Source organism: Lynx rufus, unplaced genomic scaffold (assembly GCF_022079265.1).
Source record: "Lynx rufus isolate CCGP_SWC_20201006 ecotype Redwood Valley unplaced genomic scaffold, mLynRuf1.p SCAF_5, whole genome shotgun sequence".
NCBI lineage: Eukaryota > Metazoa > Chordata > Mammalia > Carnivora > Felidae > Lynx > Lynx rufus.
The window spans coordinates 76,435,366-76,459,447 of NW_025814867.1; the positions used below are offsets into that span (position 1 = coordinate 76,435,366).

Sequence of the window (24,082 nt, forward strand, 5' to 3'; positions counted from 1 at the left end):
AATTTTGTGTCAAACCAGTTGATGTATTGAATAAATGGTCTCTTTTGCTCATTAGGTTATGGTGGAGAATTCAGATTTTACTCCTTCACAAGTAGGGTGTCTCTTTACGTTCCTTGCCCGGCAGCTTGCAAAGCCTGACAATACCTTGTTTGTAAACAGAACCCTTTTTGATCAGGTGAGTGTCTTTAACGATGAGATCTAGAATTGTTTTTATGCTGTTTGCTGTTCACAGAAAAGTTCACTGGACTATATAGTTTCTTAATATAAAAAACTAGATAAATGTCTTATCAGGTAGAAACCTGTTGAGGTTTTAATTTGGATTAAATTGGTTGTTTCTTTTAATGTTGTGCCTGTGTAGTATGACTTTTCTTAGTAACTTGGTATCATGGGGGGTATGGCTTGTGGAGATTGGTTTATAGAGATTTTGTTCTTTTAATTGTGTTCTCTGAATTGCCTAGAATTCTTTGCTCAAGAATTTTTCAATTTTAGAAGTCACCTATCTCATCGGTAGCAAGTCTCTGATGTTGATCATCTGTAAGAGAGATTTCTTTTAGAAAGTCTCAATGTCCCTACAAATGACTTTGACTTTGAAGATCTCTCTTAATCCCAGTTAAATAGCTCCTGCATATCAATACATGGGTGGCCAAAAAAAAAACAAAACAAAACAAAAACACTTTATCTCTGGAGAAAGTTGCCAATAATGACAAGCATTTATTGAGCACTTTATAACACCAGGCTCTTTTCTAGAGTTTTATATGTGTATGTTAACTCAGTGCTCCCCAAGCACCCCCATTCTGCAGATGAGGAAACTAAAGCCTGGAGAGGTTATGTCACTCATCCAGGATCATACTTAGTAAGTGTGATTCTTAGCAATAAATACTATTATTACATGTTAATAAAGTTGAGACTGAAATCCAAGTGGCCTGACTCTGAAGTCCATGCTTTTCTTGGTCCATGGTATCAGGGATCTTAAGGTTAAGGTGTGCTGGTAGCGCTGCCTTCCAGCCATGTTTCTGAACAGTAAAGATAAGATACATATTAAATTGATAGCATACTTGAGCCTGTGGTGCCATGTAATAGGCCAGTCAGTTGGGAAGACACCATATATCTGTGGTATTTGTTATGACTGAGTATGGATGAATTGATGATATAGAAGGGGTAGTTATTGTTGTTTTCATTATACGGTGTTACGGCATGCATGCTAGTCTCCAATAAAAAAAAAATACCTTCCCTTTGACCAGGTCCTTGAATTCCTCTGTAGTCCTGATGATGATTCCCGACACTCTGAAAGACAGCAGGTATGAACCCCTGGAACTCTTATTGCTCAAGTATGGGAAAGAGGACAGAATAAGCTGGAAAGAACCCTTCTGTGCTAGACCTCATGAAACATAAGGGGGAAAAATTGTGCCAAACCCTAATACTAAGCTAGATAGTGGCAACTAGAAAATAGTGCAGATGGTTGTTAGGAGTACATTTATAAAGAATTCACATCAAACTAAATTCCTAGGAAGACTGGACCTGTCTTGCATTCAGCATGACTCACAGGGAATACTTCATCCTTCTCCATTAAGTAGCAACATTTGGCACCTGTTGTATCCTGCTTTCCACTAGGGCCATTTATCTGATAACCACTTGTAGCTGCTATGGTTCTGAACCAGAAAGGCTGCCAGATCTTGAGTATTGGGACATTGAACTTTGGGAGTACTCTATAGCCCCACTGCATTAGGGCTAAACATTTCTGGAGACTAGAATCCATCTGTCCTTCCACTAATCACTGTGAGATAGTAACTGTTGGGTTACCGCTTTTTTCTACTTAGGCCACTTTCTCGAGAGTCTCTTCTAGGAGTAGGATTCTTTCAAAGCTTACCCACTATAAGTGTGGGCACTAAGAGAGTCATCCTATTTAAAAGTTATGGCTAAAAGCATAAGAGACTGTTAAAAACTGAGAACAAACTGAGGGTTGATGGGGGGTGGGAGGGAGGGGAGGGTGGGTGATGGGTATTGAGGAGGGCACCTTTTGGGATGAGCACTAGGTGTTGTATGGAAACCAATTTGACAATAAATTTCATATATTGAAAAAAAAATAAAAGTTATGGCTAGACTTTGTCAGACAAGCAAGCTACAAAATATAAGTACTGTGAAAGCTACGCTGGTCTTTTTTATGGTAATAGTGCACAGCTGGGAGGTTGAGACTCTTGAGACTTGGCTAAAGAACTTAGGATAGCAGCAGTGACCCTTTTCTCCTCACAGCTGTGGCCCAGTGACTGCTGCAGACTGACTATTTTAGGAAGATAAGACAGCTGCTAGAATTTTGATTATCTCAAATTATATTGAATATAAATAATAATGTGGACCCCTCACTTTGCCCCTATCTCTCTATTGGCAGGAAAAGTGGATCTTGGTGTTGCTATGTACAATGATAAAGAATTTTAATATAAATAACTAAAATAAATATCGCTTCTCGGCCTTTTGGCTAAGATCAAGTGTAAATAACTAAAATAAATAGAAATAGAAATAAAAACCAAATCTAAATGTACAAGTCAAACCTTGAAAAGTAATCCTTGTATAGTAATGTTCTATTATCGGGAGTCTCCTTTGAGACTATTAAGGTTTTTTCTCGATTCATTTGAGAAATACAGAAAACTGATGAAGTAAATTGCTCAAGTTCAAAACTAAGATTAGAACCCAATTCCTTCCATTCTAGTCCAGCACTCTTGTACTCTATATGTAAAAATTTTTGCATGCAGTATTTTTTATTGTTTTCTGGTGGTATGCTGATAAAATTTTAACAGCTGGTTCCCCAGGTGTAATTCTGACATGAATGTTAGTTGATATTTTCAATATTTAAGTGAGTAAGATGAAAGTACAGGAGTGAAAGCATGGCAGGACTTCGTACATTCATCAGTGATGTCTTTGCTGAATCAGTTCTTAAATACTGGAAACATATAAGGCCTTAATTTTCTGTGCTTTGTGCAATGTGATGATTGTGACAAGCACACTTTTAAATTTGATGGCCTTATTAACCTTGTTTCCATCACTCTCTTAGCCAGGGATTGGCAGGTTTTTGCTTTTTTTTGTTTTTGTTCTGTAAAGGACCAAAGAGTAAATATTTTAGGCTTTGTGGGACAGATAGGTTCCATGTCACACATGTGTCTTTTTGTTTATTTTACATCCCTTTAAAATAAGTAAAATATAGTAACCCCTGATTTTTATAACGTGTCGATTTCCATAGTGTAAGTACTCCCACCATGGCTGATTTCAGCCTACCAACATGATGTCACTGAACATGGAATTGGGAAGAGATGCACAGTGCCACACCCTGGTATAATATTTCCACCACATAGATGAAGTAACAAACCTCAAGAGCATACACAGTAAAATGTAGTAAAATAATTAGGAAGTAGTGAATTGTATTAATTACCTTTTTTAATTTAATTAATTGTAAATTTGTATAATTTAATTTTTAACAATCACTATGTTTAACAACTGGCTTATACAGTTCCTGAAAACTTAATTCTGCTGAATTGTTAAGACTGGCTCCAGCAATGGCATTTCTATTATATTATTCCAAATTGAGGCTCCCAGTAGATGAGTTCACTCCATAGTTCTATACTACAGTATATTATAATGCTCAAAATGGACTCAATTAAGGTTCTGAACAGTAAGTTTTAGATAGGTTTTATTTCTTTTCTGCTTTTTTGTCTTTTCTTAACTTGAAAGTAATCAATTTCCTGGGAGTGCCTGGGTGGCTCAGGCGGTTAAGTGTCCAACTTCGGCTCAGGTGATGATCTCACAGCTTGTGAGTTTGAGCCCCATGTCAGGCTCTGGGCTGATAGCTCAGAGCCTGGAGCCTGCTTTGGATTCTGTATCTCTGTCTCTCTCTGCTCCTCCCCTCCCCTGCTCACTTGCTCTCTCGCTCTCTCTCTCTCTCTCTCTCTCTCAAAAATAAGCATTAAAAAAATCTTTAAAAAATTATCAGTTTTCGGGGCGCCTGGGTGGCGCAGTCGGTTAAGCGTCCGACTTCAGCCAGGTCACGATCTCGCGGTCTGTGAGTTCGAGCCCCGCGTCAGGCTCTGGGCTGATGGCTCAGAGCCTGGAGCCTGTTTCCGATTCTGTGTCTCCTTCTCTCTCTGCCCCTCCCCCGTTCATGCTCTGTCTCTCTCTGTCCCAAAAATAAATAAACGTTGAAAAAAAAATTAAAAAAAAAAAATTATCAGTTTTCTATGTTAGAAAAATATTTGTTAAATGGTTTCCTGAAGTTCTGGGAAGGGTCATGTTACTCTGGATCTCAAACTTAAATATAAGAGAGAGCTATCTCATATTGTTCTAATGACTGTATAATATTTCTGTTGTATTTTGAGTTTTATTTTAAAATATTGATGAATCAACCTCAACATCCTATTCACTTTTTTATTCAGCTACCTGGTGTGGTTAAAGCTTAATTATATGAACCCCAGTGTTTTATTTGTGTGTGTGTGTGTGTGTGTGTGTGTGTGTGTGTATGCCATAAAATTTATTTTAACCACTTTCAGTGTACATTTCAGTGGCTTTAAGTATATATGATTGTTGTGCGTTAATCACCACCATCCATCTTTAGAACTTTATCATGAATTCCTGAACTGAGCCTCCCCATTAAGCAGTAAGCATTAACTCCCCATTACCACCTTCCCCAGCCCCTGCCAGCCACCATTCTACTTTCTGTCTCTATGAATTTGACTACTTTGGGTACCTCATATAAATAGAATCATATAATATTTATCCTTTTGTGACTGGCTTGTTTCACTTAGCATAATGTTTTTAAGGTTCATCCATGTTATTTCATGTGACAGAATTCCATTCTGTTTTAAGGCTGAATAATATTCCATTATATGCATATACCATAATTTGTACATCCATTCATCCATTAATGGACATTTGGGTTATTTCTACCTTTTGGCTCTTATGAATAATGCTATTTTGAAAAACCCTAATGTTTAAGTAGAAAAATTAAACATGTAAGCATGGATACTACCTATGGACAGTAGATTTTAAAGAACCGTGAGACATGAAAGCACCAGACAAAAATTCACTTCTTGAAAGAATATATATGGACATTTTTGGCTTAGTGGAGGGTAAGATATTAGAATATTAGATATTCTAATAAGGATTTATTTACAAACACTGTGGCATTTCTTCCATGTTTGAAAAATAGAGCCATTTATCTTTTTGTAAGACTTCATTACAATGTGGTCAACATAAGGGTGCCTCCTGGTACTTCGTATATGGGAAAGCCAAGTCAAAACATCAACTAATAAGACCAAAAAAAAAAAAAAAAAAGGAAAAGTTACATTTTGTGTGGCTGAATGGACTCTTAGAGAGTTAGTAAATAAAAGTAGATTCCAAAGTGTTTTACTCATTTATTTTAAATATTCAGGTCCTTTTAGAATTGCTGCAGGCTGGAGGCATAGTTCAGTTTGAAGAGAGTCGGCTCATCCGTATGGCAGAAAAAGCAGAGTTGTAAGTTGTTTTTAAGGCATACATTAGTCCCCATAGAATTACTAAGTGAAACTTCTGTAACTGGAAGCCTTGTTTATTGATAAATTACCAATTTTTAATTAAGAAAAGCTATGCAAATAACAACAAAAAACCTAAGTGCAAAGTTTTTGTCTTTCAAGTCTAGAAATGAGTAAGTAACATTTGCAAAAATTAACGAGTAAATTTGAAGTGTTTGTACATTTGTTTTAGTGTGAAAAAGAAACAACAGTCTTATGATTTATAATTTTAGTTTTATTTACTTAAAATTTCCATCATTTTATAGATTCTGAGTTGCCTTATTCATACATATTCTAAACAATGCAGAATTTAACATAGCAAATGAGATATGTGTTAACACTACTATTTATCTGATTTGTTGAATATTTCATTTGACATATTTGTCAACAGAGAAAATTCATATAGTTAATTGATAACTAATATTTTAACTATTTTTATGTGACACATTATTGCTTTAACATTTATTTTGTACCCAGCTTTGAAATTTCTTATAAACTGAGTATTCAGCAGCATCTTAAACCTGTATTTAGAGGAATGGCAGATACTACTCTCCCTTAGCTACTGTAACTTCATTTCACAGTAGAAATCAAATCTATATTCATTTTTCTTAATACCAACTTCTATGAGCAAACTTCTTGAAACAATAAGCTAATAACCACCTGCCTGTTTGGTACTCTGAACTTTTTCCTTTTATGTTCTAGCTATCAAATTTGTGAGTTTATGTATGAACGAGAACACCAGTACGACAAAATTATTGATTGTTACTTACGTGATCCACTGAGGGAGGTGAGTTATGAGACTACTTTACCCTTTTTTCTTGCTCAGTCTTCCCCTCCCCTTATTGAGTACAAATAACTAGTAAGTAGGTATAACTATTCAGTACACCTATTGGGACATGTTTGCCGATTCAAGGTTTTTTTTCATTTATTCAACAGATTTTTTTTTTTTATCAAGTGCCTACTATTAGCCAAGTATACATTGATCATTAAAACATATATTTTCTATAATTTTAGAACTTAGAGTTTAGTGATGGAGACTGACCATAAGGAAACCATATATGTAATCACAGATTGTGATGAGTGCTAGGAAGGAGAAAATGGGTGCAACTTGAGAAGATGTTGGGGGAACTGACTTACACAGAGCAGCCAGGGAAGGAATCTCGGAGGAGGTGACACACAGACTGAGTTTTAGAATTTGAGATGAAGCCAGTCAAGCAAAGAGCCAGTGGAAAAAGTATTCCAAGATAGGGACAAGGGTAACACAAAAGGGCAGGAATGGTGTGAGATTGAATTGGGAATGTGGATAGGGACCACTAAAGACAAAAGTATGATATTCTTTCATTACCTTAATGAAATGGGGACCAAAATTAATTGGAATGGATTTGCTCCTGCCAGGAGTCTATCCTAAACTTTAAACAATGACTCATTGTCTTTAGTGTCAGTTTCCCAGCAGTTTATCTACAAGTGGTTTTCCATCTCCAAATAATAGATACTTACCAAGACAGGTACAGATAGTAGATAGTGACTCAATATTGCTTCAGTGAATGAATGAATATATTGCCTTGTGTTTTTCAGGAAGAAGTGTTTAACTACATTCACAATATCTTATCCATTCCTGGACACAGTGCAGAGGAAAAGCAGTCTGTATGGCAGAAAGCAATGGATCATATTGAGGTGCTGAGCCAACAAAGTTTCTTAAACTTCCCCATTTGGATGGATATCTCCCAAATTAAGTGTATGCTAACTAAGCAATAGCAGGTGTCATATTATTAAGTTGATCTAATTGAAAATTAACTTTTTTCACATAATTTATTTTACCTCATATTTGTATTCATAAAGTCCATGTCATATACAATGTATTATATCATAACTTCTGAAAATAACCTAAGTTCAATCAGCTGGTTGACAAACTGGAATATTAGTGGGTTCTTAACAGCCTTCTTAGAATGATTCTGAGAGTAGTACTGGTCTTTGCACCTGATATGTGTTAGGGAGCCATTTCCCCTAGTCACCCAGTGGACTTGTAGAAACATTACTGCAGTACATTATTCTCTCTGATGTATTTCCCTCTCTGTATGTAACAGAACAACGTTTCTGATTTTCTTTATGCATGCTGTTTTACAAGAATACAGGAGTTGACTTTAGAGCAAGAACTTCTTTTTAAAAAACAAGCTTATAGATGCTTAAGTGGAGAGACTAATACATGTGATCACGGTGAATCTGAAGAGAGGTCCCAGAATCAGTCCTCACGTTCATTTCTTTAGGTTCATCATGTATACAACACCTCAGAAACCAACAGATCTATAGGTTTTTTGAATCTATTCTGTTTTATGGATTACTGGTAATTGAAATAAAAAAAACTATGACAAAAGATGCTGAGATAATCCTAGTTTTGGAGATAAAAGATTACAAAGTTTTTCTTCCTGTAGCAAGGGTCAGCTGATGGGGGAACTTCTGGTGATGGGTTTAGAGATGTAGTGAAAGATATGATTATTCAGTATCTTTAAAAAAAAAAGTCATCCATATGGAAAATGATAAGAAAGGATGAGCTCTGAAACATTGCTTGTGATGTGAATTCTTTGTTCTAGTTCCCAATGGTTATAAAGTTTAGAGAGATCAGAAATGTGAACAGCATCTTATGGGAAACATGTGGTGTGCAAGGTGGCTCAGTCAATCACTAAATATGTGGTCTGAAGTAATTGCCACACTTTTTTATCTGTAGGATTGAGAACGTATATGTTATTTAATGTTACCATATTCCTGCTAACAAGATGAATGAATATATCTTGGTGGAAAGAACTCAAGAAAACCTTTCCCTATTTTCAGTTGTATCTTTTTTCCTTTAATCATTTTGTATTCTTTTTCCTTTCATCATCCCCTTTGTCCCCATAGTTACATTATGGCTCATTCTTCATTTCACTTCATCTGCATTATGCAGTGGTTTGAGCACATGGACTCCAGACGTCGGAAAATGGAGCTATGTCTCTGCATAATGTGAAACGTGATGAATTAATCAATGAGCAAACAAATTACTCAGCAGAAAACTCATATTGGAGAAACTAGAAGGGTTTTTGTTGCACAACAATTATTTCTGCTGACTGTTTTCTCCACATCTGCACATTTTTTCACCTTGAACTTTTTAATATCTCTTAAGGCCACAATTACAAACATACAGATTTTTTGTTGAAGGACTTCTGTGGCTGCAGTAATGTGAATAAAGTCAATATTCAATGTGTAGGGGAAACATCCTCATCATAAAATTTTCTGACAGTATACACAGTGTATAGATTTCTTAATACTCTGGAGTTGTAGACCTCTTGTGAGAATCTAATGAAAGATTTGGACCTGTGGCACATAATATTGTGCATGTGCACAGATACATAATTTTGTTTATTATTGCAGGGATCCATAGACTCCCTAAAAGGCATTCTTAGATTGGGCCTGTGGATTCCAGGTAAAGAATTGCTAGTTTCGATGCTTTTTCCAATATGGACAAAACATGTTTCGTTAGATTTTTTAAAATATTTTTCATTTTAAAATCTGTAAGCATCCCCAAAAAGTTCATAAAACAAATGTACAACTTAATAATACATTTAAAAAGCAAACGTCCCAGGCCCAGGTCAAGAAATTGAGTTACTTCCAATACACCAGACCCTTTTTGTGTATCCTTTCCTGATCAGAGTCTCTTGCTTCCCCTAATATGCCCAGGATCCTGATAATCCCAGGTTTTTCTGATAATCTCCTGCCTTTCTATATATTGCTACTGTACACGCCTGCATCCCTAAAAAGACATATGTTTGTTTTGCCTTTTTCTGAACTTCAGTAAATGAAGTTCTACTCTATGAAGTTTGTATATTCTGTTGTAGGTAGCTGTGGTTCATTTTAATTCTTGTGTAGTATTCCATTTTACAAGTATATTACAATTTATTCATTTCTACTGTTAGTGAACATTTCTATTCTTTCTAGTTTCTATTAAAAATAGTCATTCTGGGGGCACCTGGGTGGCTCAGTCGGTTGGGCGGCCGACTTCGGCTCAGGTCATGATCCCACGGTCCGTGAGTTCAAGCCCCGCATCGGGCTCTGTGCTGACAGCTCAGAGCCTGGAGCCTGTTTCAGATTCTGTGTCTCCCTTTCTCTGACCCTCCCCTGTTCATGCTCTGTCTCTCCCTGTCTCAAAAATAAATAAAAAACGTTAAAAAAATTAAAAAAAAATAAAATAAAATAAAAATAGTCATTCTGTGATCATTATACATGCATCTTAAGCACAGCATTTCTTGAGAGCAGCCTAGCATTACAGCATCAGCTGAGAACTTGATAGAAAGGTAGTTTCAGTCTTTGCTCACACCTAGTGAATCAGAAACTCTGGAGTTGGGGCCCAGCATTATGGTTCAATAAGCCCTCCAGGTGATTTTGATGCATGCTAATAACATTTGACAATCTACTCTTGGGCCTATAATTGCTAGTTAATTGGGATAAGGATATTCAACTTCACCAGATGCTGGCATTGTATGAGATTTTCCATTAGCTCTTTATCCTTGTTAGAACTTTAAAATGTTGCCAATCTAGGGACGCCTGGGTGGCTCAGTTGGTTAAGTGTCCAACTCTTGATTTTGGCTCAGGTCATGATCTCATGGTTCGTGAGTTTGAGCCCTGCATCGGGCTCTGTGCTGACAGTGCAGAGCCTGCTTGGGAGTCTGTCTCTCCATTTCCCCTGTCCCTCCCCTGCTCTCTGTCTCTTTGTCTCTTTGTCTCTTTGCCTCTCTCTCTCTCTCTCTCTCTCTCTCTCTCTCTCTGTCTCTCTCAAAATAAGTTAAAAAAAACTTAAAAAAAATAAGATTTTGCCAATCTAGTGCATGTATAAGGATATTTTATTATGTTTAAAACTTGCATACCCTTAATTACTAATGAGATTGATAGCCTTTCATTGTTTATTAGCCATTTAAATTCTCTTTCTGTGATGTGTCGGTTCAAGTCTTTGGCCCATTTTTCTATTAGAATGTCTCTTGTACTTATAGGAGAATTTCACGCATCCTGGATATTAGTCTTTTTTCAGTGATACGTGTTATAGTTATCTTTCACTCTGTGACTTTTTTATGTAGTTATTTTTAAGAAAAGTTTTTTTTTTTAAGTAATCAAATCAGTTTTTTCCTTCTAGACTGAAGGAGAAATTCTCCTATATTATTGTCTAAGAGCTTTCTTGTTTATTTTGGTTTTGTTTTTGAATCTTAGGTGCACTTGAAAGCAGTTTTTGTACAGATGTAAGGGGGGTGTCCAATTAGTTTTTAAAATATGGATGTCCAGTTTTCCCAGCAACAGTTAGCTATTTTAAAAGGTTACCTTTCTCCATTGTTCAACAGTGTTACTTTGTCAGGAGTATATCAAGGATGTATATGTTTGTTTTCCAGCACTCTATTCTGCTTCACTGCTCTATTTGTCTCTGCATTGGTACAGCACTATTAAATATTACTGCTTTATAATAAATCTTGGCATCTTTAAGGGAGTGTTGGCTATTTTTAAAAATTTATTTATTTATTTTGAGAAAAAGAGCAAGTGAGCATATGCGTGGAGTGGGGGAGGGGCAGGGAACAAGAGAATCCCAAGCAGGCTCTGTCACTGCTGAGCTGAATGTGGGGCTTGAACCCACAAACAGTGAGATCATGACCTGAGCCAAAATCCAGAGTTGGACATTTAACCACCTGAGCCACCTAGGTGCCCCAAGAGTATTGGCTATTCTTGACCTTTTATACTTTTATTTCTTAATTTCTAAATTTTAATTCCAATATAGTTAACACACTATATTATATTATATCATGTGTACAATATAGTGATTCATCAGTTCTGTACATTACTCCATGCTCATCGTGGTAAGTGTACTCTTTAATCTCCATCTATTCTACCCATCCCCCACCCATCTCTGTTCTGGTAACCTTCAGTTCTCTATAGCTTTTTTAGTTTTTTGGTTTGTCTCCTTTTTCCTTTGTTTTGTTTCTTAAATTACATATGAGTGAAATTATATGGTATTTGTCCTTCTCTGACTGATTTATTTCACTTAGCATTATACTCTCTCCATGTTGTTGCAAATGGCAAGATTACATTCTTTTTTATGGCTGAATAGTATTCCAGTGTATACCATCTTTTCTTTATCCATTCATCTGTCAAAAGACACTTGGACCTTTTCCATAATTTGGCTATTGTAAATGAGGCTGCAGTAAATATAGGGGTTCATATATCTTTTCTTTTTTTTTTTTTTTTATTTTTAACGTTTATTTATTTTTGAGACAGAGAGAGACAGAGCATGAACGGGGGAGGGTCAGAGAGAGGGAGACACAGAATCTGAAACAGGCTCCAGGCTCTGAGCGGTCAGCACACAGCCCGACGCGGGGCTCGAACTCACGGACCGCGAGATCATGACCTGAGCTGAAGTCGGCCGCTTAACCGACTGAGCCACCCAGGTGCCCCTCATATATCTTTTCAAATTAGTGTTTTCATCTTCTTTGGATAAATAACCAGTAGTGGAATTACTGTATCATACAGTAGCGCTATTTTTAATTTTTTGAGGCACTTCCACACTATTTTCCACATCAGTGTGCATTCCTACCAACAGTGCACTAGGGTGCCTATTTCTTCACATCCTCACCAATGCTTGCTGTTTCTTGTGTTTTTGATTTTAGCAATTCTGACAGGTATGAGGTGATACCTCATTGTGGTTTTGATTTGCATTTCCCTGATGCATTTCCCTGATGATAAGTGACGTTGAGCATCTTTTCATATGTCTGTTTGCCATCTGTATGTCATCTTTGCAGAAATGTCTGTTGATGTCTTGTGGCCAATTTTAATTGTATTATTTGTTTTTTTGGTGTTGAGTTATACAAATTTCTTTATGTATTTTGGGTACTAACCCTTTATCGGAAAAGTCACTTGTAAATATCTTCTCCCATTCAGTAGGTTGTCTTTTTGTTTTGTTGACTATTTCCTTTGCTGTGCAGAAGCTTTTTATTTTGATGTAGTCCCAATAGCTTATTTTTGTTTTTGTTTTTCTCTTGCCTCAGGAGACATATCTAGGAAAATGTTATGGCCAGTGTCACAGAAATTACTGCCTGGGTTCTCTTGTAAGATTTTTATGGTTTCAGGTCTGACATTTAGGTCCTTAATCTATTTTGAGTTCATTTTTGTGTATGGTGTAAGAAAGTGGTCCCATTTCATTCTTTTCTGTGTAGCTGTCCAGTTTTCCCAGCACCATTTGTTGAAGAAGCTGTCTTTTTTCTATTGCGTATTCTTGCCTCCTTTGTCGAAGATTAATTGACCATATATTGGTGGGTTTGTTTCTAGGTTCTCTATTCTGTTCCTTTGGTCTGTTTTTATGTGTCTGTTTTTGTGTCAGTACCATACTGTCTTGACTACTACAGTTTTGTAGTGTATCTTGAAATCTGGGATTGTGATGCTACCAGTTTTGTTCTTCTTTGGAGTCTTTTGTGCTTTCATACAAATTTAAGGATTGTTTGTTCTAGTTCTGTGAAAAACGCTTTTGGTATTTTGGTAGGGATTGCATTAAATCTATAGATTGCTTTGAGTAGTTTGGACATTTTAATAGTATTCTTCAAATCTATGAGCATGGAATATCTTTCCATTTGTTGTTTTTGTCATCTTCAATTTCTTTCATCAGTGTTTTATAGTTTTCAGAGTATAGGTCTTTTACCTCCTGGTTAAGTTTATTCCTAGGTATTGAATTATCTTGGGTGCAGTTATAAATGAGATTGTTTTCTTAATTTCTCTTTCTGCTACTTCACTATTAGTGTATAGAAAGGCAATAAGTTTCTATATATAGATTTTGTATCCTGTGACCTTACTGAATCCATTTACCCATTCTAGTAGTTTTTTGGTAGAGTCGTTAGCATTTTCTATAATATATAGTATCATGTCATCTGCAAATAGTGAAAGTTCTACTTTTTCCTTACCAGTTTGGATGCCTTTTATGTCTTTTCCTTGTCTGATTGTTGTGGCTAGAACTTGTAGTACTATGTTGATTAAAGTGGTGAGAGTGGACATCCTTCTCTTGTTCTTGATTTTAGGGGAAAAGCTCCCTGTTTCACCATTGAGTATGATGTCAGCTGTGGATTTTTCATCTATGTCCTTTATTATGATGAGATACGTTCCCTGTAAACGTACTTTGTTGAGGGTTTTTATTATGAACGAATGTTGTACTTTAAAGTGCTTTTTCTGTAGTTATTGAAATGGTCATATGGTTTTTATCCTTTTTCTAGTTGATGTGATGTATCATGTTGATTTGTGAATGTTGAACCACCCTTGCATACTGGGAATATAATATACCCCATCTGATCGTGGTGAATGATGTTTTTAATATATTGGTAGATTCAGTTTGCCAATATTTTGTTGAGAATTTTTGCATGTATGTTTGTCAGAGATATTGAACTGTAGTTCTGTTTTTCATTGGGTCTTTATCTGGTTTTGGTATCAGAGAATGCTGGCCTCATGGAATGAATTTGGAAGCTTTCCTTGCCCTTCTAATTTTTTTTTAATGTTTATTTATTTTTGAGAGAGTGAGAGACACAGAAGGATCAGGGAAGTGGCAGAGAGAGAGGGAGACACAGAATCCGAAGCAGGCTCCAGGCTCCTAGCTGTCAGCATAGAGCCTGACGTGGGGCCTGAACTCACAAACCGTGAGATCATGACCTGAACTGAAGTCGGATGCTCAACCGACTGAGACACCTGGGTGCCCCTTTCCCTTCTGATTTTTGAAATAGTTTGATAAGAATAGATATTAACTTTTCTTTAAATGTTTGGTAGAATTCACCTGTGAGGCCATCTGGTCCTGGACTTTTGTTTGTAGGGAGTTTTTTTTTATTATTGATTCAATTTCATTGCTGGTTATTGATCTGTCCAAATTTTCTGTTCCTACCTAATTCAGTTTTTGGAGATTATATATTTCTAGGAATTTATCGATTTCTTCTAGGTTGTCCAATTTGTTGTCATATAATTTTTCATAATATTCTCTTACAGTTTGTTTTCCTGTGGTGTCTGTTGTTATTTCTCCTCTTTCATTTTTGATTTTGTTTATTTGAGCCCTCTCCATTTTTTTTTCTGTTTTGTTTTTTGGATGAGTTTGACTTAAAGTTTATCAATTTGTTGATTTGTGTCAAACAACCAGCTCCTGGTTTCATTGTTCTGCTCTGTTTATTTTAGTTTCTATATCATTTATTTCTGCTCTGATCTTTATTTCCTTCCTTCTACTGTTTCGGGTTTTCTTTGTTGTTCTTTTTCTAGCTCCTTAGATATAAGATTAGGTTGTTTATTTGAGATTTTTCTTGGTTCTTGAGGTTGGCTTGTATTGTTATATGCAACAGCTTTTGCTGCATCTCAAAGCTTTTGGACCTTGTGTTCTCATTTCCATTTTCCATGTTTTTTTATTTACTCTTGTTTCTTAGTCGACCCATTCATTGTTTAGTAACATGTTATTTAACTCCATGTATTTGTGGTCTTTCCACACTCTTTCTTTTGGTCGATTTCTAGTTGCATAACATCGTGGTTGGAAAAGATGCATTTCAATCTTTTTGAATTTGTTTAGACTTGTGGCCTAACATATGATCTACTCTGGAGAATGTTTCATGTGCCATTTGAAAAAAAATGTGTATTCTGCTGTTATAGGATACAACGTTCTGAATATATCTGTTAAATCTATCTGGTTCAACGTTCAGATAAAAACCACTATTCAAAACCACTATTTCCTTGTTGATTTTCTGTTTAGACCATCTTGTCCACTAATATAAGTGGGGTGTGAAATTTCCCTATTATTGTGTTACTATCAGTTACTTTCTGTTTGTTACTAACTGCTTTATGTATTTGGGTGCTTTCATGTTGCTTGCATAAATATTGACAATTGTTGTATCTTATTGGATTGTTCCCTTTATAATTATATAGTGTCTTCTTTTTTTTTTTTTTTTTTTTTGGTTTCTTTTTACACTCTTCGTTTAAAGTCTAGTTTGTCCAAAATAAATTAAAGAAAGCTACCTCAGCTTTCTTTTTACTTTTATTTGCATAATAAATTCCTTTCTATCCCTTCACTTTCAATCTGCATGTGTTTTTAGGTCTAAAATGAATCTCTTATAGGCAGCATATAAATGGATCTTGTTTTTTATCCATTCTGTCACCCTGTGTCTTTTGATTGGAGCATCCAACCCATTGCATTCACAGTAATTATTGATAGGTATTTACATACTGTTGTTTGTTATGCATCTTATGGTTGTTTTTGTAGTTTTTCTCTGTTCCTTTGTTCTAATGCTCTTTTCTTTCATGGTTTGTCGACTCTGTTTAGTGATATACTTGGATTCCTTGTACTTTATTTTTTGCATACCTATTACTGGTTTTTGATTTGTGGTTACTTTAGGCTCATATGTAACATCTTATGCACATAGCAGTCTATGTTAGGTTGATGGTCACTTAAGTTTGAGCCCATTCTTTAGTCCCTTCCCTCCCAGGTTGTAAGTATATTGTGTCAGACTCTGTATCCTTTTATTTATTTTATGGAAGCCTTCTCTTTCTGGTATGCTAACAGTTTTTTCATGAAGGAATTTTTCACCTTTCTTATTCTATATTTATGGTAAATCTTACTGATATTAAATCAGACTTGAGTTCTGTGGATAAATGCGACTTGATCCTGATCTTATCCTTTTAGATATTATTGGGTTTTGTTGTGTTTTAGGATGCCTATATCAATGTTCATGATTAAGACTGATCTGTAGTTCTCCTTTCTTATATTGTCCTATTGGGTTTAGGTATCAAAAATTTTGCTAGTGTTATAAAATGTGCTGAAGTTGTTGTTTTTCCTGTTCTCTGTAAGAGGCTAATTAATGTTGGAAATTGTCTCTTCCTTAAATAGTTGCTTGAACTCACCAGGGAAGCTGTTTGGGCCTGGAGTTTTCCATATGGAAAAATTTTGAGTATTCAAAATTCAGTTTCTTTAGTAGCTAAAAATCAATGTAGGTTTTTTCTCATTGCTAACTGTTAATTGACTGTTACTGCAGTCACAATAACTTGTCTAATTTTTATTTGACAATTTACCATGTTGATCTCTAGTCGGTGTTTGCATTTTATCAATGTGAACATGCAGTTGGAATGGTAGATGAGTAGGTTACAGAAAACAAGTTAGAAGAGAGTTTCAGGAACATAAGTAGCCAGTAATGTCTAGGAAGGTTCAAGGAGGGGGCAGATTGGAAGTCTTAAATTTGGCAGAAATGGATCTTATTAACAGCAGTTAATAAACAGCGGTCAACCTCTTAGTCTCATTTAAGACTTGTGATCTTACATTGTTTTAAGATACTCCTTGTTTCAAAATCCACTGGCATCAGAAGTAAAGTTTTCAAATTCGTAGGTAGAAAATTTGCAACTATACTCTTCTTTTTTTCCTTGTTTCAAGTTATTACTTTAAGCTCCAGGGTGAAATTCACCAGCAGGAAATTTGGGAAAGCTTCTGTTCCTTCTGTTCATCCTGTAGATATCAAGGCTTAAATCCAGAGTTTTAGTGCTTTCATTTACTAAACATTCTGAATTACCTTTTATATCAAAATCTAATTTTTTACATGGCATATTTCTAATTTTGTTTATTTGCAATGTGCCTTTAAATTGAGACCTTATAGTGAGGTCTTCTGAAGTGCAGTGTAGAAGCTCTTGAAAATGCTGAAGTACGTAATCATGCTTCACATCTATGGAAATTCTATTTAAACTTAACATTAAAGATCATTTTCTCTTTCTCTTTCACTTTAGGAACTTGTATCCCTGAAGCCCTGTAAAGCTGCAGAGCTGGTTGCTACTCACTTTTCTGAACAGATTGAAATAGTCATTAAAAAACTTCAGGTAAATATTGCAAAAATATATGGGGAAGAAACATGTAGTAGAAAGACAATTATTGAATATCCACCTATGAGCTTTTGATTGTGGTAATTTCTTCAATAGATAGTTGCCATTTAAGCAGTTTCTGCACTGTGTATGTGTATATTTGGGAGCAGTTGTGTGATAATCTCTACATCTAGAAACAAGGGAGTTCATTTTTCTGCATATTAAATAGTAACATCACAGAAACAGAACTGTACCCTATACTTATTCTAGAATTTGTAATCCACAGAAGATCCCCCTCCCCCCCCCTTTTTTTTTTTGGCTATAGGAACTATAGCTGTATTCTCTTTGAGGCTGATGTTATTTATTCATTCAGATGTGTAATTCTCAAAGTGTGTTAATGCTGACTATTTAGAATTTTTCTTGGAAAATCTTAACTACAATACAGTTATATTAATGTCGAATATTGAGATGCTCAGTTTGAAATACTATTTAGCGGACTTACTATTCCACTTGTCACTATCATTGCAGTGCTAGTAGTGAGTTTTGTTCATTGTCATTATGGCCTCAAGTGATAGAGGTAGACAATAGGACAATGACAGCAACATAGAGCATGACCCAGAGTCCCCAAGTGGCAGTGATTGTAGGAGGGGATAACTATACAAGATGAAAACCAAAGCAGTAAGGTGGGGGCAGCTGGCATGAGAGACAAAGATGGAATTTATTAACTTAAACACTTATGGCCCCACGATGTACCACAGTATGGTAGGCCTTGGGTGACAAATAAAAATGCAGTCTTTTAATTTTTCTTGTGGAGGAAAGAAGCACTTATATAGCCAAAAATGCAAGGTTATAAGTGCTACACCAGACACAGGGGCAAAATACTGTAGGAACACGAGGAGTAAGAGGAGACCGCCAACTGTGAGGTCAGACAAGAGCTCCCAGAAATGCCCGGGCTGGGTCTTGAGTGATTGGCATCAGTTTTCTAGGCAGAGAATTGAGAAGCACTTTCTAGATAGAAGGCCCTGGGTATGTTAAGACTTGAAGGCACAAGGCAATATGTATATCCAGGTAACGGCCAGGTCTTTGTGAAGTATGACATGCCGGAGATGATGCCTGGAGGAGCATTAGGTTAAGCCAGAAAAGGTCTGTTGGAGGGAGGAGTTAAAAGTATTGAGGCCAGAAAATAGAGTTTGGGCTCTGATACTGAACAATTTTATGTGTAGTACTAAGAAATGATACTGTGTCTTCTGTGTCCTAGAGAATTACTCAAGTTTTTCAGCAAAAGAAGGCCATCACTAGATTGATTTTACAGAAAGTTAACTTTGTAGTGTATGGAACAGACTAGCAAAGAGAGGATGGAGGACAGAGACCATGTAGACCAGTTAGAAGGTGAAAGTTCCAGGCAAAAGATGGTGAGGAGGGGTACTAAGTCAGTGACAGTGGTGTGGGTGGGTTCAGGATGTGTTTGTGAAGTAAAACATGTGGGACTTAGGAATGAATTGAAAGTGATGGGAGAGTTTAAAGGTGACTCCCAGACATCAGGCTTGGCTGCCCAGCATGATTAGGTTCATTAACTCAAGATAAAGACACGTCCATGAATTCAATAAATATTATGTACCTGCTGTGGACCAAAAACACTGTTAAGTGCTGAGGAAAAAACATAAACATGTATTCCTGTGCTGAAGGAAGAAGAGAAGCCAAAAGACAGTTGCCGAATAGTTGGACTTGAATGATATAGAGCATTGCCCAAGATACTGAGGAAGTACATAGAGAGTCATCCTGTCCATTCTAGTGGTGGGGACAGGAGGACACTTCTGATAAAACTCTTCTCAAATCACAGAGCCACCCCCCCTTTAAAAGTCAGCAGTTTCTAATGTATTTCCTGACCTTTAGTGTTGTTACTGTCATTTAAAATGTAAGGTTATCCAGTGCCGGATTTTCTATTTCTCTTAGTCTCTAACGATACTTAGAGGCACAGAGACCAAGTAAATAAATATAATGTCACTCATCAGGCAAACCTATAAAAGCTGAAGGGTCATAGATTTTAAAAAGGGTGGCTATTTGATTGTGGACTGTTTGTGGAGTCTTCACACATTTCTTTTAAAGAAATGAGGTATTTTATTGCAGTGCTTTACTGAATATGAGAGAATCCTACACAAATTTTATAAAGCACCTTTACTTTTGGTGGCAAGAGATAATGCTTCTGACCACTCGTTTTCAGAATTCTTGAGATGAAAAAAAAAAAAAAAAGCCAGAATATTAGGTTATAACCAGAAGGAAAGTCACATAAAATGAAACAAAATTATAGACTAGGGAAAAGATAGAAAATCAAAGACTGATAAATGTATTTAAAATCTCATACTCTAAATTACATTGATCCTTTCTAGTTTGGAGACTCCCCTGCTTTATATATGTGAAGTTTGAATGTATCAAAAAGAAAAACTAAGCTATAATAATTTTGCTTAGCTTTCCTAAGAACTTAAAACATTATTTATATTCATTTATTTTATTTTATTTTATTATTATCTTTTAGAGAGAGAGAGAGCATGTGAGCAAGGAAGAGGGGAAGAGGGAGAGGAAGAGAGAATCACAAGCAGGCTCTATGCTCAGTACAGAGCCCAACGAGGGGCTCGATCCCATGATCCTGGGATCATGACCACTTGATCTCACGACCATGGGATCATGACCTGAGCCGAAATCAAGAGTCAGATGCTCAAATGAATGAGCCACTCAGGTGCCTCCATAGTGTATTTTAAGGTGTATCTCATTTAATTCTCTACACCTTGTGCAGAGGAAAGAAAAGATACTGTCGTTCTCTTTTTTCACATATGTAAACTGAATTGCCGAGAGAGTCAGTGACTTACACAAAGTCACACAGCTAATAAGTGGAAGAAACAGCACCCAGATTTTATGGCATATTAATTGCTAAAATGTTGCAGTGTGCCATCTCTTCTGTAGTTGATTACATTGGGGAGTTGGATTTTTTTTGGTGGTGGTTGTTATTTGGGACTCAAGCTCTTACCCTACTTAGATTAATTGCCTTGCAATAGGCCATTATCACAAGGAGGCCCAGGTGAAGCAATCTGAACCTGTCCGTGTAGCTAGAGCCCACTATCTGCAGAGTAGTTCAGAGCATCTGCCGGTCTCAGGGTCCTTGTGCTGAGAACTTCGAGGGGATATATGCCTTAATAGAAGGCATTTTTTTTTTTTTTTGCAATAACAAGGCATTTGTGTTTCTTCTGCACTCAAAATGGAATGTGTGACAATGATTTGAATTACTGAGAGGAAATGACCTCCAAATGAGTTTTTAGAATTTCTTATATCTGTTCAGAAGACTTAATGGAATTGTGTGCACTTTAGAGATTTTTTAGAGTCATTCTTTACCATGGCATAGTTTGAAAATATGTTCTTTAATATTTAATTGTATTTTTAATTGTTTTTTTTTTATTCAGAACCAGGTTTTGCTTTTCAAGTTTTTGAGGAGTCTTCTTGACCCAAGGTATGTTCATAAATTTGTTTTTTTTTTTTTATGTAGATGAAAAATCAAAAGAAATAAATTGAGGTGAAGAAACTGGCCCATGGCATCCAAATAGTATAATCAGCTTTTGATTCTTAGTGTTAGTTTTTGATTAACAGTTTCATAGATTATATAAAATATATGGTGAATATCGATTATATCTTGAGGGAATACTTTTTTCTGTTCAAACATGAGCATACATGGTGAGTTGTTATCAGTGTAAAAAAAAATCATGAAAACATGTTTCAGGAGGAATCTGATGACCATCTAGCTTCCCCTTTCTATTCCTGACTTCACTTCTTCCTGTTCTTTATTCCATACTGCTGTGGATTGATAGTTTTGTGTTGGTTTTTTTTTTTTGTAATTTTTTTTTTCAACGTTTATTTATTTTTTTTGGGACAGAGAGAGACAGAGCATGAACGGGGGAAGGGCAGAGAGAGAGGGAGACACAGAATCGGAAACAGGCTCCAGGCTCCGAGCCATCAGCCCAGAGCCCGACGCGGGGCTCGAACTCACGGACCGCGAGATCGTGACCTGGCTGAAGTCGGACGCTTAACCGACTGCGCCACCCAGGCGCCCCTGATAGTTTTACTTTGAAAGTAAACACCTAGTTCCCAGCTCACCTCTGAATTTACTACCTCTTAAATACTTATTTCAAGTGTTAGTTTTTAATAACTTCATGTGGTGGTATGAGAAGCAAAGTTTAATTTTTTTTTAAGTGCTGCTGTGGTACTCATCAAATAAAAACTAACCCAGGGAGATGATGAGATTAGTAATGGATTTGTAAGCAAAGCAGCTTTATGTGTGAGATCTTAACATTTTGCTGTGACTAAGCGGAGTGCATCGGGAGTTGAGTGGAATAATATTTAACATCCTCTAAGACAGTCACTCTGTCTTAAGTGGAAGTATGTGTCAGAATCACCTAAGAAACTTGTAAAAATACAGACATCTGGGTCCAAACTCACAGAATCATTGTGGGTGGGGCTATTTTTGATGTACACCCAGAATTAAGCCTCAGTGGCATAAGTATAATATTCCAGTATGACATTGTTTTCACACGAGACATACAAACTTTTATGTTGCATTAGAACGTACACTAGTCATTGAAAACAGACATTTGCTTTAGTCTTCATGTCAGTTTGGGTTATTCCAGTATTCTGTGCTATCTTTACATACCCAAAATGCCAGTAGTTTTGTTGATTGTGTACTAATTTTTGAAATCTCAGTCATTTAAATCTAGAGCACGCTATGCTGCATTTAAATTCAGTCATCCAAATGTGCATATGCACGTTTAGAAAATCAGTCTGACTGTGTACCCTAGCACCCCTGTTCAAGACATTTTCAAATTATCTATGTTTTGGTGGTGGTGGTGGTGTTTTTTAATTTAAATTCAAGTTAGTTAACATACAGTGTGGTATTGGTTTCAGCAGTAGAACCCAGTGATTCGTCACTTCCGTATAGCACCCGGCGTTCATCCCAACAATGCCCTCCTTAATGCTCATCACCCATCTAGCCCATCCCCCCACTCACCTCCCCTCCAGCAACCCTCAGTTTGTTCTCTGTATTTAAGAGTCTCCTGGGCGCCTGGGTGGCTCAGTTGGTTAAGCGTCCGACTTCGGCTCAGGTCATGATCTCGCAGTGTGAGTTCGAGCCCCGCATCAGGCTCTGTGCTGACAGCTCAGAGCCTGGATGGAGCCTGCTTCAGATGATCTGTCTCCCTCTCTCTCTGCCCCTCCCCCGCTCATGCTCTGTCTCTCTGTCAAAAATAAATAAACATTAAAAAAATTAAAAAAAAAAAAAGAGTCTCTTATGGTTTGCCCCCCTCCCTATTTTTATCTTACTTTTCCTTCCCTTCCCCTATGTTTATCTGTTGTTTCTTAAATTTCACATATGAGACATATGAGTGAAATCATACGGTATTTGTCTTTCTCTGACTTACTTTGCTTAGCAAAATACACTCAAGTTCCATCCATGTTGTTGCAAATGGCAAGATTTCATTCTTTTTGGTTGCCTAGTAATATTCCATTTTTCATATATACATCTTCTTTATCCATTCATCAGTCGATGGACGTCAAATTACTTATGTATTAATTCCCTGTTCTCAGAATATCACTGAGGCTAGATACCTTTTTTTTTTTTTTTAATTTATATTAATCATTTGGCTCTCCCTCAGAGCCAGTATGGGCCCAAGTCTACTTCTGGAATTAACTGATGAAAACATCTTATATCAGAGTTGGGGGTTGGTGGAAAAAAGGATGGGAGGAGCTGAGAACAGAGATGTGAGAGAGAGGTGGGAGTTCTGGGCAGGCTGAGGAAGGAGGCATCCAGTCCCAGCCCTTTCTTTGGGGCCTATGCATCCCTTTTCCCGTGACACAGTTCCTTCTGTTCCTCTCTTGTGTCTGATCTGTTCTCCTAGCACCTGGAGCCTCTTCCCATAGGACAATTTATTTGATCAAGTCCTTTTCCCCCCGACCATCCTACGTGAGGAGACTCAAACTAAGAGGACAGAGGAAGTTCAGCTTTGAGCTTGGCCTTTTCTCACATGTAATAAAATATAGAAGATGATATTTACCAAATCTTACTATTTTTAAATAAAAAAATACCAGTATTAGGTAATATGAATATCAATATAGTCATTACTCTGAATGATTGTCCATCACATTTTAGCCTTTTTAAATAAATATGCTTGTTGACTAACCTGAAAAACAAAAGGCGGGGATTAGGGTCTTGTCACATTCTGGGAAACAAGGGAGTATGGAAAAGATACTTAGAGGAAAAAGAGCATCAAACATAAGTAGACTGGCCCTGACTGGCAGTTTTCACTGGCCCACAATGGAGACTGTTTTTGCCTTTGATTCTTCCCTTTTTGTTATTAAGCAACAGACTTTTTTTTAACAACCAGGTTCTCCTTCTATCACTCAGGAAGCTCTTTTAGCGGCATTCTGGCAAGTAAGGAAAATGAAAGAAAACAGTCATTTTCAGATGGAGACGCTATATGTGTGTGTCATGTCAGAATATTGCTTGTTTTTACTTTTGCCCCCAAAACCTGAGTTAGTAGAATCCTCATTGATGTGTGTGTGTATGTATGTATGTGTGTGTGTGTGTGTGTGTGTGTGTATAGAAATATATATAGTTTATGCATATTTGATTTAACATTTTTGAGTATTCATTGAATTGTTCTGGA

The 24,082-nt window shown here is 36.5% G+C and overlaps 1 protein-coding gene across 3 annotated transcripts in view; it reads left to right on the forward strand.

The window, feature by feature from the left end:
* Positions 1–24,082, forward strand: part of VPS8 (VPS8 subunit of CORVET complex) — a 240,499-nt gene that overhangs the window by 115,062 nt on the left and 101,355 nt on the right. For all 3 annotated transcript variants that reach the window (XM_047098538.1, XM_047098537.1, XM_047098539.1), the window contains 7 exons: positions 56–175; positions 1,242–1,298; positions 5,414–5,496; positions 6,234–6,318; positions 7,107–7,205; positions 17,310–17,399; positions 20,834–20,880. In XM_047098538.1, the coding sequence (XP_046954494.1) occupies positions 56–175; positions 1,242–1,298; positions 5,414–5,496; positions 6,234–6,318; positions 7,107–7,205; positions 17,310–17,399; positions 20,834–20,880 (581 nt within the window). The remainder of the gene's footprint in view (positions 1–55; positions 176–1,241; positions 1,299–5,413; positions 5,497–6,233; positions 6,319–7,106; positions 7,206–17,309; positions 17,400–20,833; positions 20,881–24,082) is intronic.